Source organism: Cuculus canorus, chromosome 1, assembly GCF_017976375.1.
Source record: "Cuculus canorus isolate bCucCan1 chromosome 1, bCucCan1.pri, whole genome shotgun sequence".
Lineage (NCBI taxonomy): Eukaryota > Metazoa > Chordata > Aves > Cuculiformes > Cuculidae > Cuculus > Cuculus canorus.
The window spans coordinates 162798768-162812426 of record NC_071401.1 but is presented as its reverse complement, the minus strand read 5'-3'; the positions used below and the strand labels follow the sequence as shown (position 1 = coordinate 162812426).

At 43.2% G+C, this 13659-nt stretch overlaps 1 protein-coding gene across 1 annotated transcript in view; it reads left to right on the top strand.

Moving 5' to 3' along the window:
• Positions 1-324: 324 nt before the first annotated feature.
• PAWR (pro-apoptotic WT1 regulator) overlaps positions 325-13659 on the top strand; it is an 83979-nt gene continuing 70644 nt past the window's right edge. The window contains exons 1-2 of the mRNA XM_054052605.1: positions 325-424; positions 849-1382. Of these exons, the coding sequence (XP_053908580.1) occupies positions 978-1382 (405 nt within the window). The 5' untranslated portion in view covers positions 325-424; positions 849-977. The remainder of the gene's footprint in view (positions 425-848; positions 1383-13659) is intronic.

Here is a 13659-nt window from a genome sequence, read left to right as displayed (position 1 = left end):
GGAAACGGACTGACAGAGAACGCGCTGTCAGAGGGACATCGTCTCTAACTCTCAAAGAACAAAATTACTCAGATGAAACTTAACTCTACGCAAGTTCAGACCAAAACCACTCCACTTTTTGCAGCAGTGACCCCCGCCCCGCGGCAGCCGCTCCCGGGCCCGCGTCCCCCCCGGCGGGGCAGGTGGCGGCGGGACGGGCCGCGCGGGGACGGGCGGAGCCTCCCGCCCCTTCGGCGAGTCCGGCTCGGCAGTTCCCGCCCTGCCTTCGGCTCTGTCCGCGCCGCGATGGGGGAAAAGGGGAGGGAGGGAGACCGGGGTGGGGGAAGGCTTGGGAAGCCTTCCGGGAGGCGGTGCCGCTCACCTGGAGCCGCCGGGGAGCTCAGGCGGGAGCGGAGCGCCGCCCCGCAGCGCCGTGCCCGGGCAGGCAAGCGGGGGAATGCGAACCCCGAGCCCCGGGGTCGGGGAGCATCCTTGGGGGCTCGGGACCCGCATGCCTTGGGAGGGCTCGGGAGCAGCATCCTGGGGGCGAGAGACCCGCATCTCCCGGGGGGGCTTGGGAGCGGCATCCCGCGGGGTCTCGGGAGCAGCATCCTGGGGGCGAGAGACCCGCATCCCTTGGGAGGGCTCGGGAGCAGCATCCAAGGGGCGATAGCTCGCATCCCCTGGGGGGGGGGATCTGGACCACCATCGGGGCGTCGTCGATCGGGGCGGCTCCGGGTGCGGAGTTGGTGGCGGTGATGGAGCGGCGCCCCCGGGGGCAGCGCGGGGAGGAGCGGGACGGGCAGCGCTGCGGGACGGTTCACGTTTTCCCACCCCCACCCACCTCCACCCCTTTTGTTTCTCTCCAGGGCGTTTGTGGCTGCTCCGAGCCTCTCTCCCCGCCCCCGTGGCTGCCGCCCGCCCCGCCGGGATCGCTCCTCTCCGGGCGGCGGCGGAGGTGCCGGCGGGGCGCTCTCGCCGTCCATCCCGCCGGGAACATGGCGACAGGCGGCTACCGCGGGGGCAGCAGCACCACGGATTTTCTAGAGGAGTGGAAAGCCAAGCGGGAGAAGATGCGGGCGAAGCAAGCGCCGTCGGCTCCGGGAGCTGCAGAACCCAAACCCGTCGGAGCCGCCCCCCCCGCCGAGCTCAACAACAACAACAACAACAACCCGCCCTCCGCGGCGCCCCCCGACCGCGCGGCGCCCCCCGGCGGCGGGGCCGGGAACTGCAGCGCCGCGGGGCGAGCGGCCGAGCCGGGCTCCCCCGGCGCCGAGGAGAAGCCGCCCGCCAAGGGAAAGAGCTCGGGCCCCAGCGCCAGGAAGGGGAAAGGGCAGATCGAGAAGAGGAAACTGAGAGAGAAGAGGAGGTCGACAGGTGTGGTGAACATCCCCGCCGCCGAGGTGAGATCGCGGAGTGGGTGGGGACGGGGGCAGTGGGGAGCCCCAGGGGTGCTGGGGGCGCCCCATCGCCCGTCAGCGAGGGATGCTGGGGGCGAGGGGTGATGGGGGCGCCCCTTTGCCGTCCCCGGGGGATGCTGGGGGCGAGGGGTGCTGGGGGCGCCCCTTTGCCGTCCCCGGGGGATGCTGGGGGCGCCCTGTCGCCCGTCAGCGAGGGATGATGGGGGCGAGGGATGCTCGGGGCGCCCCTTTGCTGTCCCCGGGGGATGCTGGGAGCGAGGGATGCTGGGGGCGCCCTGTCGCTCACCCCGGGGATGCTCGGGGCGCTCCTCACCCGCCTCTGGGGATGCTCGAGGCGCCCCGTTGGCGGCCCCAGGGGCTGCTTGGGGCGAGGGATGCACAGGGCGCTCTTTGCCCTCTGTGGGGGATGCTCGGTACGCCCCTTTGCCCACTCCAGGGCTGCTCGGGTTAGGGGATGCTCGGGGCTCCCCTTTGCCCTCCCCAGAGGATGCTCGGGGCAAGAGATGCCCAGGGCACCCTGTCGCTCACCCTAGGGATGCTCCGAGCCGGTGGGGAAGCTTTCTCCCTGCCCCACGTGGAATAGCAACCACGGCTGCAGGCAAACTGGGGACCAGACACTGGTCCTTATGATGCAGCATCCATGTGGATGAGGTGTCATTTGGTCTAAGTAAATGAGACGTGTCACCACCTGTGACACTTTTTATGTCTTCTTGGTGGCAGAGGGGCAAGTTCTAGAGCTTTGGTAAGATGGAATTAAGAGATGTGCCTGTTAACATATGGCTAAAGCAATAGTGGTGAAAGAAAAGGGGTGTGTAGTGATAGGACAATGGGGAATGGGTTATGAGTTGGAGAGAGGAAGATTTAGACTAGACATTAGGAAGAAATTTTTCCCGATGAGGATGGTGAGGCACTGGCACAGGTTACCCAGGTAACTTGTGGATACTCCATCCCTGGAGGTGTTCGAGGCCAGGCTGGGTGAGACCTTGATCAGCCTGATCTAGTGAGAGATGTCCCCCTCCCATGGTAGGGGGTTTGGAACTGGATGATCTCTAAGGTCCCTTCCAACCCAAACCATTCTATGATTCTATGAAAAACTGATATATCAGCTCTGAATGGATGTTCAGGTGTAAACATTATTCAGTTTGGACCCCAAAAGAATTTCCTGCACTGGAAAAAATGCAGTGGTTTAACGAGCATTTTTTTTGAAGGCAGAGGAAGATATTTTTATCAGCCAACACCACTGTCCTCTGTGGTTTGCTACTAGTATAAAAATCTGGCACTGATTTATAATACTCCTAGAGGAATTCAGAAGAATGATAACTAAGTCTTTTGCTTTTTGTGCAGTTAATAAAAAAGGCCACAGGAAGCTTTGAACAAAGCTGGATTTTAGTCTGCATTTTTGCACTAATACTGATGACCACCATCACTGTACAAAAAACTTGTACTTCTTCGTTATAGATTACTAAAATAACACTAAAAGGTCTCTGTTTCTAAAGCAGCAGGAGAGGGTGAAATCAAGTTCTCTGTACCTGAAGTCACTAATCCTTTTTCTGTGACATCCTGGGCACCTTCCCAGCAGACACTTTCATGCAAGAAAGTATCAGAAGGTGGGGAATGAGTTTTAGTAATGGTAGAAATCTTTATAATTGTGGGTTTTGAGACTAATTACTCGCACAGTCTTTAGTTTGAGGTGAATATGTTTTGGCGTAGGTCGTCAATATTCTTGCTTTAGAAAGTGAGGAATACAAGCGAGTTCTTGAATTCTCTGGCTTCCAAGCATGCAAGCTTCCTTGACTGTGAATTGTTTGTCTTATACAAAGCCCTCTAAGTACCTGCCCCCTTGTGCTTCTATGTGCTGTATCTTTATTTCCCTGAGTAAACTAGTCCTAGCCCAGTTCATAATGGTTTTGCACATTGCAGCACACATTGTACAGCATCATATTTTAAGGGCCCTCTTCTGTGAACCCCATGCCCCTTTTTAGTTGGTTTGTTTGGGTTTTGGGTGGTGGGTTTGTTATTGTTCTTTGAGACTAGCGCCCTAGTTCTTTGAAGTAGTTTTCCTTTGGTGTTTTTTTGGATGATGTGGTTTGGGGCTTACTAGTTTGGTGGGTTTGGTGGTGTTTGGGGTATTTGTTTGTTCTATTTTGTTTAAGTATTGCTCAAAATTCACTTTGCTTTCCAGGAAAACACATTCTTTGCTCAGCAGCGATTAGAATTTGTGAATTTGGTATTGTAGTTTCTGCTGCATTGCTAAGGATGGTTTATTTATTAAAGTTAACATATTTATCTATTGAGAAGCAAGTTCTTGCCTGTTCGTATACTTCTGAGGGCCTAAGAACTTTGCTGCCTGTCACCATGTGTGGCATTTCTTGGATACCTCTTGTATCTTTATACTAATTACTTCTGTAACTAGCAAGTAAGCATTCTATTACACTCTCAGGATCAAGTTTTAATAAACGTAGATAACTGTGGTCCAAAATATCAGTGGGGAAGCTTGCTACTATGAAGTGTTGCGTTTTTGACTGGCATATGCTTATGCAAAGAGATCTCTTTCCAATATTTCACATTTCTTAAATATTTTTAATCATTACCACGTGCATTCCTAGGAATTATTTAACTAAGGAACACTATTCCTGATGGTGGACAGCTTAAAAAACTGTGTCCGTCGTCAAATGTGAGTAACTACTTACCAATGAATTTTCTGCAGAGCATTTACTTGTACTGTCTTTCATATATCTGTTTATTCATGAGAAAATATTTTAAAGCACTGCTTGAATACAGTCCATTGAAGTTCTTGGACGAAAGAAGACTGTGGTGTAGATGATGAGTTGTTGGAGTAATGAAGTTCAAAATCTACAACACTCTAGTTGGTTGTTGTCTTTCTCATTAGATGCTATGTGTAGCTTTACTGTACTATACATAGTGACTTGGTAGTAGTACATGCTGAATTTAACCGCTTGGCACTTGGCTCTATGTTTTAAAATCTTTTCAGGAAATGTTCTTTTGGATCGTTACTAGGTGTTTTACCATCTTTATTTTTCAATAAAATAGAGTTGCCATTTAATGCTAAACATCTTGCTTTTATGATCAACATCCCGCTGTGGTGGAGAGGGATGATAAGAGGAGATTCCGATACTCTGAAATCAAGATGGGTAACCATTGATAAAATGCAGTCGCAGAAGGTGCATAGTGACTAGAAGCTTCTCTGCCCAAAATGGAACACAAACCCAGTTTTTACCCCAAAGAAGTAGGATCTAATTTCAGTTGCGGTGCAGCTGGAGAATTTAATGATATGAAAGGTGGTGGAATAAGGAAAGTAAAAGTTTGTGTCGTCTCAATTATTTTGAAATAGGCATGAAAAATGTTAGTGGATCGTTATTCATTAATGATTAATTTCTCTTCTACTCAATAGGAACGCAGAGATCTAGGCCTTAAAGGGTTCTCAGTCTTAAATGTGTTTTGTATTGAAATCAGTGGAGGGCAGAAGCTGTAGGGGAAGCTGTGAAAAGAGACGGTGACAGGTTGGGAGTAGTTATGACACTTTGTATTTAGAGACTATTTGGATGGAAGAAAAGGCTGGTTTTTATCTTCTCAGCACTAGTGCTTATGTAAGTAATGGCGGCTTTTGAAATACTTGCAGCTTTTTTCCTTTTGCAGTGGTTGTAAAGTAGTTTATTGATAACTTGTTGAACCGTGAAAGTTGATTTCACTGTAAATATTCAGTGCTGTGGGATTTGGGTTTTGTTGCCTCATAACAGTGCTTCAGGTTGTGAAAGGTAACTAAATTGCATGTAATTATGACTACTACGTAGGTTTCCTTTTATACATATTAAGCCTTATAACCATTTTTAGCTATGTTAGAAAGCGTTACTCAGTTTGCAGGTATTCACTTGATGGGGATGTTTAGTTTACTCGTAGTACTTTTCTCCTTTACAGCTGTGCTAGTGTCTATCCAAGGAACACACAGAGTTCCCCTGATGCCACACTGACAGTACTTTGTGAGGACCCAGGTATGGGATGAGAGTTAAGTTTTACATGGTTGCAAGAATTCTGTCCTTCTCCAAGCAAAACAAGCTGCACTGGTGAAAGCACAGCTTTACTTTTGTAACTGTTTGCACCAGAGGGTTCTGCTGGCTTAGCTGTGCGGGTAAGGCTTTTCTGAACCCCAACCAGGAAAATAACAACTATTTTTATGGTTACCTTTTTAAAAGAGGTGCATAGGTAATCCACATCCTGGTCCATCTAGGAAGGACAGCTAGATAGCTGGGGTTTATTTAATATGCTTAGAGACAAAGTTGACGTTTTCACCTAACCAGATGGAAGTAACCTAAATTCAGAAGTGTTCTTCTGTGAATAACAGGCTGATGAATGTTTTTAGAAGGTATAAAGAACTCAGGTCTGTGTATTTTGCATGTGAAGCTGCTAGATTTAAGACTCAACAGTCTCCTGACCCATTTGTGGGAGATACCGGAGATGGTAATAGAGTAGAAGGTAGAAGAGATTGAGTTGTGGAATCTGCATATGATGTTCAGCCAGTCTGTGTTCGTCTCCTGTCTTCTTATTAACAGCAGTGAGAGTATGGCTTCTTGAAACCATCCTCGTGGCTTGCTGCCACAAGTCTGCCTGTCTCTTTAGAAGGCACTGCATGTGTGGTGCTTGGTAGGTGTCACACTGCACTGTCTTGTAAGCAGGCAGAGAGCAATGAGCTATTTCTGTGGGGAAGGAAAGAGTTCCTGCTATCAGAGTTCTCCAGTGTGCTCAGTTGCATAGTCTGGCAGAAAGTTGCTGCATTCCAGTTGGAAAAACTTAAGGGAAATTTAAATCCCAAATGTGTCAAGTGTAGAAATTACTGGGTACATTCGAAAGAAATTTAAATCCTTCTCTGAATGGCTGGAAACTAGAGAGAGGAGCAGAATCCTGTACTAGTGGATGAACTCTTTTGACTAGAAGTTTGCCTGAAGCAGTATCTTTCTTAGTGATTCCCTACCTAGGGCTATCTAGCCTTCTCTTCACATTAACGAGGCAGTGTCTTTGCGTTCCCTGCACCTCTGTGCATTTTCTCGTAAAACAACTTGGTTCTTTTTGCATGTGTTGTGGGGAAAACCCACTATCTCTGACCACCAATACCCTCGCCATCCATGGAGAGGTGTCAGTGTTATGGCAGGAGTCTGAAATATGCTTAGCCTTGAGAAGAGGAGGCTGAGGGGAGACCTTATTGCTCTCTACAACTGCCTGAAAGGCAATTGTAGAGAGGAGGGAGCTGGCCTCTTCTCCCAAGGGACAGGGAACAGGACAAGGGGGAATTCAGGCTGGATATCAGAAAAAAATTTTTCACAGCAAGGGTTATGGGGCACTGGCAGAGGCTGCCTGGGAAGGGGGTGGAGTCCCCATCCCTGGAGGTGTTTAAAAGACGGGTAGACGAGGTGCTCAGGGACATAGTTTTGTGGCAGATAGGAATGGTTGGACTCGATGGTCCGGGAGGTCTTTTCCAACGTGGTGATTCTATGATTCTGTGATTCTATGTTTATTTTACAGGGATGAACATTCATGATGTGTTTAGGGCTTCCTCCTCCTTGCTTTGTCTAGTGAAGACGTTCATCTTATCATGGTTCTGTTTATGGTTCTACCTTCAGACGTGGCAGGGTGAAAGAAGTGACACAAGCCTTTTCAGATTCTGATAAAAAATATTATGTTACTATATATATACATATATTTTTTTAATGTTTAAGGGCAGGCTTTAATATCCTGACACTTAGCTAGGTAAGAGGAGTTATTTGGTCAGATAAATTGCACAATAAACTTAGAAATCTGGAAAAATTTCAATTCCAAAATCTTTGTTGCAGCTTCTAAATCACTACTTGTGCACTGTCCAAACCTGGGGTCTCTGTGCTCTACTGTAGTACTGTTTTGGAGTTAGGCTGTGTGTTGCATTATTTTTCCAGTAGAAAAGATACATGGAAGTCATGTAATTTTTTTTCAGGAGGAGATATGGATAAATTTATTCTTGCTGAATTGAATAAGGCTGTTTTTGTGGAGAAACAGGGTGTAAACCAGTACTTAAAGCTGGAATTCACAGCACTAAACCAGAAAGTACGAATTCTTTTATGTATTTAGTTCTTTTTAATTCTAGCACTTCTTCCTACTGGAGTGGGAAGGACAGTGATGCAAAAGTATCAGAAGCATTTAATTTCCTCTCTGATTCTTTTGACTGCACTTATCTCCTAAGTGCAATTTTGAGAAAGCTGGTTTTTAAAATGATCATTTAATAGTTAGATGTATATGGAAAATATTATTGAACGGTTGTTTTTTTCACTCTTCTGTTTTTGGGGTGAATCATCTGAAATGATACGGTTACTAGCTGGAAAATTAATCCAATGTAAGTAAAGTGTTTCCACTACTGTTGGGTACTGAATTCTACATCAAGTAAGAGAAGTATTTAGTTTAGGTTGTAATTGGTGGTTGAAAGCTTGTTAATGTTCAGTCTTGCCAGTTACTGCCTTTTCTCGCCAGTCTGTCATGTAGCCAATAACCCTAAATAAATATGGATGTTGTTTGGCTGACAGTAAATATTCCTGTGCGTGCTTTCTAGGCTACTTCTCCAGTAGTTAAGACTAAAACACTGTCTCAGTGTCTGTCTCATCATTGTTTGTTCCTAAAGCCTTCTTAAAAGACAAGATAATATGGAAGAAAAAATATTGTACGATAAAGAATAGAAACAGCCTGCCAGCTATACGTCTGTCTGCTTTAACACTGACAAAAAACATATGAAGCATCTTGCTTTCTAGCAGAAATTGTGTAACTTCGGTCTCATTGGAAAGCAGAGGGCGGGAAGTGTTGATGTAACCAGGTATTTCACTGAAATGAACATGCTGCTAAGTATTGCTCATAATGCCTAACCTAACTATTTTTTCCAAAAGTTATATGTAGCTTCACTATAACAGGTAATTGCTTTGAAAATGTTGAATTATTATTGTTGTTTTATAAAAATGCCTTAGCCTGAATTTCAAGTTGGAAATGCTTCACTTAAATGATAGGTTGATGGCTTCCTACCAATCAAAAAGAAACTTCTGTTCCCTTGGCTGTTTGAAACTAGTGGCTCAGGCATATAAACATGAAATAACTTCACACTGAATAACTTCAAGAGGTTTAAATAAATATCGTAAATATGAATAATAATACTGTGAGGTTGTACTGTAGCTGAAACGTCATACCTGTCTGGTGATGGATGACCTGCTGTGGGTCTGATCACATGTTTAAAGCTAGGTTACTAAAGATTTTCTCAACATTGGCGTACAATATGTTGCACCGTAATAGGCAAGGATTCATAACAGTAAAATAAGCTGGAAGGCATCTCTTGAAAAGCAGTTTAGTTTAGTCTCCTGCTCAAGGTGGGGTCAGTTTTGATCAGGTTGCTTAAAGTCTTGTTTAGTAAAGCTTTGAATGTGTTCAGCCTGTTGAGGCTGGTCTAAATAGCAGCTCTGCCTTCCAGCCTCTAAACAAGTCCCTACCAGGCTGGTGTCAGCCACATTGTTCAGGTTGTTAATAAAGGTGTTGCATATTATTAGCACTAATGTCAGCCCCTGAGGGATGGCATTTACCTGGCTGCCAGTTGAGGTTTATAATATTGATTGCGACCTTTTAAGCCTGAGGATGCAGCTAGTTTTCTACCATTTAATAGTATACTGTGGCCTGTATTTGAACAGTTTGGCTTTAAGGATACTGTAGGGACACCAAGGCAAACACCTTTCATCATCCTCTGTATGTGAAGGAAACTTTAAAGTTTATGGAATTGCTGGTGCAGAAAATCCTAATGTGAGAGGTGTGTACACTAATGGGGCTGAAGCATTAAAATTGTGCATGTGAAGGGAAATTGTTTAGTGTTTTCTAGTTTCTGTTTGGTAGTAGAAATGCTGGAAAAACCTTTGATTTTTTATTTTTTTTTTTTTCTTCCCCCCGAAGGCAGCAGGATGAAGGAATAAGTAATTTGAAAGATGGCTAGTGGTCAGTCCGTTGTGTTGCCCTGTTGTATTATCTCAGGTAGATGAAGCTGTTAACACTTTGGAAAAGTAATACAAAAATTATTTATTAAAAGAACTGGAAAAAAAGTAAAAAATACAACCCTTCTCCACTGAGTTCTACAGATGTAACGTTTTCTGAGGATACAAGAGAGTAAAACCCATGAATGGAAGAATTTCCACAGTCATTCGTAAACCACCAGAAGCCTTGTGAATTGTTTTATAATTTCTCCAGATAGGCATTATAATTTTCCAGCAGACAGTTTGTGTTTTTCATGTGCTATATCTATTTTCAAAAGAACCCAATTAAAAAACAAAACAAAGCAAACAAACCACAAAACCTCCTAAACCAAATAATGCTTTACCTTCTATGTGAGAGGAGCAAAAACCCCATCCGCCTAAAAACACCTTGACTCTTATGCCCGGCAAACTTTCCTTACCCTATTTCAGTTTTGCTTCATGCAACTTGAATATTCATGTATCTCTGATGGCAACCCTGAGTTTGAGTATATCTTTCTTTGTGTGCCACTTAAAATAAATAAGATCTGTGCCAAAAATGTAGTTTCTGTGTATCCCAGTTAGAGCTGCTGGGAAATACATTCCTTTCTTGCAAGGAAAGGTTAAAACAAATCTCACCCATCTCTAAATTAAAAACAATAATATGAATTGATATTTAAACTATCTATTGGCACAAGCTTCTCGTGCTTCTTAGTTCATTGCATCTCTTGAGCCTAGTTGTTTTCTAAATCCTCCTGTAGCTCAAAGTGCATGGGGGACTTTTAGAAAGGTCACTGCTAAGTGTTTAGTTCCACAGAAGTTTGTACTAATTCCTTAAAACTATCCTTATCTGGTTTACATTCATTACATATACGCAAACTCATGTATGTTGTTCTCCACTGCTTTTTTTTTTTTTAAAATTGGAATTGTGTATTTAAAGGCTTTCCAATTGGAAGACTGTAGGTGGATGACTATTTCCCGTGCTTCACAAGGTCATGGGAAATTAAAATGCAAACCACAACCCTGATGTTTTATTTCAGGATTTTACTGCATTTTGTCCGCTTGTGTGTTGCTAGGAAGGACTGGATGGAACACCCAAGTCTCTTGCTCTAGGCTGGCAAATGTCATATGTAACTCTGTTGTATGGTCTTACTGTGTAATAATCACATGTCATCTTAAATGTAGCCAGGTTTTGTGCCTAATATAAGAGATCATCCTGGGTGAAGGTAAGCTTAAAAAGCAGAAAAAAACTCAGAGAAGCCAAGTAACACTGCATGAACTGCAAATTTTGCCTATCTTGACTCTCGGGTCTCACCCACCTTCAAACAAAAAATACGTGCTGGCATGAATTTCACACAGTATTAATCAGTGCTTCATCAGCAGTGATATAGCATTAATTTTCTTCATCTGAAGCCTGTGTAGGTACCAAATGTTTTGAACCTCTCTAAGTGGGAGACTTTAATCAGTGAGAGACTTGTAAAAGCAGTGTAGTAGTCTGTGTAGACATTGAATCAAAGTGTAACTAAGGTTGGAAGAAACTTTCTTTAATCAAATCTGGGTTCTTAAGGCTTTATCCAGTTGGGTTTTGAAAACATCCAAGGATGAAGACGGCACAGCTTCTTTGGGCAACCCTTCCAGTGCTTGGACGTCCTTATGATTAAAGTGATTTCTTTTGGTCAGAACATCTCTCCTTTAAATATAATGTCTGTTGTCTTTTGCAATACAGAAGTCAAGCAGCAATTGTCCCCTCTTTCACTGTTCCTCCTCTCAGCGCTTTCTGACCTCGCTAGTTCTTTTTTTGTGAGTCATAAGAACCTGTGTATGTTCTACTGGTCTGCTGTAGTTACTGGTGTGTGTTTTGTAAACTGTTTTCTATGTAATATGCAGTTCAGTGTTTGTAGGAACATGGGATTTCAATTGAAACCTGCAGTCATCTGTAGAATCTCTTCCTGCTGTATGCACATAAGGTGCATTTAGTTGCTTTGTAAAGCTCTAGCTTATTTTTTTCTCTCTGAACACTGTAAGAAAGTAAGAATGATTATAGTGGCTCTGACGAAGGAGCTACTAGCTTGGTGTCCTGCTCCTGCAGTGGCCATAAACAGATACATAGTAATGAAAAAGAATGTAGAAATCTTATCAGGTATTTCCTGTGAATTTGTTTTCTAGCCTCTTGGCAACTTGCATCTTGAAGAGTTGCAGCATCAGATAATGGTTACTAAATAAACAGAAATTAAAGCAAACTTAAATGCTAAGCACTTATTCAGTCTCCCGTTGAACCTGTGTAAGCTGTTAGCTTACAAGGAATCATTGGGTAGTGAGGTTCATGTTTCTAAGAACTCGTGTATGCGTTGAACCTTTTTATGATTATTATTTCTTCCACTTCCCCTCCAAAACTCAATGTGGCACCTCTTAGCCTCATGTCATGACCCCTGTTCACTAGTTATTCTAGTCATAATGGTTAAGAAGCGTTTTCTAATTTAATTTTATTCTGTTTGCTGGGATCTCTAGTCTGTTTTCTTGCTCTTGTTGGACAGTCTCTTACTCACAATGATTAATCTACTGCTTTTCCTTAGGACCTCTTTCATCACTCTGCACAAGCACTTGAACTTTTAAATTTTAAACTCTTAAATTTTTTATTAACTTTTAAATTTTGTGGCTTGTCTGTTGAGGAAGATCGTCTCATGTAAACCTTGGCTTAAACTGCTGTGGAGCCAAGTTGAGGGGGTTTTTTAGCTGATCCATTCACATCCATCACGCATTCCCTTGTAGACTTTTGCTTTTGAAGTTTGGTTATTCATCCAGATAAGTTGAGAATTCTTTTTGCATTTGCTTCTGTTTTGTCTGAGATACAGGCACTGACTTTCACTTTGAGAAATTCTGGGTCTTCATCACACAAGTTCTTATGCAGCCAAGCTCAGGTGACCTGACTAACCAGCTCCTTTTTAAATTACCAGAATTTGTAATCAGGGCAGACTTTTAAGCATCTTGTTAAAGAACTTTAAAGTGGAAACATAAATATCTTATTATCTGAACCGAGCACATGTAGTTGTTCAGTGCAAACCAGCAAGTTACATGAAATAACTTACTCTTCTGTAATGTCCTCTTTAGTTACCAAAACCCAATCTCTTATTCATTTAGTGATTCAAATAAGGAATCTGTGTGCTATAACATCTTGAAGTATCCAGGCTCTACCAGATGAACAGTTGGCTTGAGCTTAAAAATGTTGCCATTTGTTTTTCTTGTATATTTTATTTTTTCATTTCTGTATTTTGGTCTGGAGAGAGAAAGGGGAGAATAACTTGAGTGTTGCTGATAGCTGCTGAAATATTTTTTTGCTTGTCTGTAGAAATTGCTAAGTTTAGAGACTGAGGGTCCTATGTTTACAAATTGTATGTGGATAAATGAGAAGCTAGCTCTAATGTCTAAAGTAGTGGCAAAATAAACAAATGCAATATTAGTTCTTGAAAGGGCCTTTGATTTAAAATAGCTTCCTAATTGTTTACATAGTACTTTTTGTCTTGTTCTATGTCCTTTTTCAAGCCAGCAGCACTAAAGGAAATTAAGGTGACCTATATATTTTCTCCCACCCTTTCTAATCTTTTTTAGAAGGTTTTGATACCTAGTGCTCAGTTGGATGGTAGAAAATGAGAAATCAATTACTTGTAGGGTTTCTTTCCTCTGCAGTGTTTAGGTACATATTTGCGTACTAAGGTCTTTTTTTAGGTTGACAAGTAGAAGACTGTTTGCTAAATTAATATTGTGGGTTTGTTGGTTTGGTTTTTTTTGTTACAAAACAGCTTTTCTTTCTCTACCACTTTTTGTTTTCCTTTTTGGAAAAACAAAGTTTTCCAATTTGATATGCTTTTCCTGAATTTAAAAAAGAAATGTAATTTTCAGGGTATTTTCAGCTTATGAAAAATGACCTTTATTGCAAAGTTTAGGATTTAATTAATGTCCTGGTACCCTGAAGCAGATTATAAAACAAACTTGACCTTCAAAGAAGCTCTTAAAACACCATTGTACTGTGAGTAGCCATTTTGAAAGAGCTCTAGGAACTCTTAGGCTGTTCTAAGAGCTCTTAGAACTAATTTAATCTGAATAATTCTTCCAAGGTGCAACAAACCGCCTACTCAATGATGTGAAATATAATCTCAATTTCTTCCATAAAACCACTTATTTGGATTTGCAGGTTAAATTAGGAATTATTCATTGTTATTATTGATCAGTTAAGCAACACTTTGCCAAGG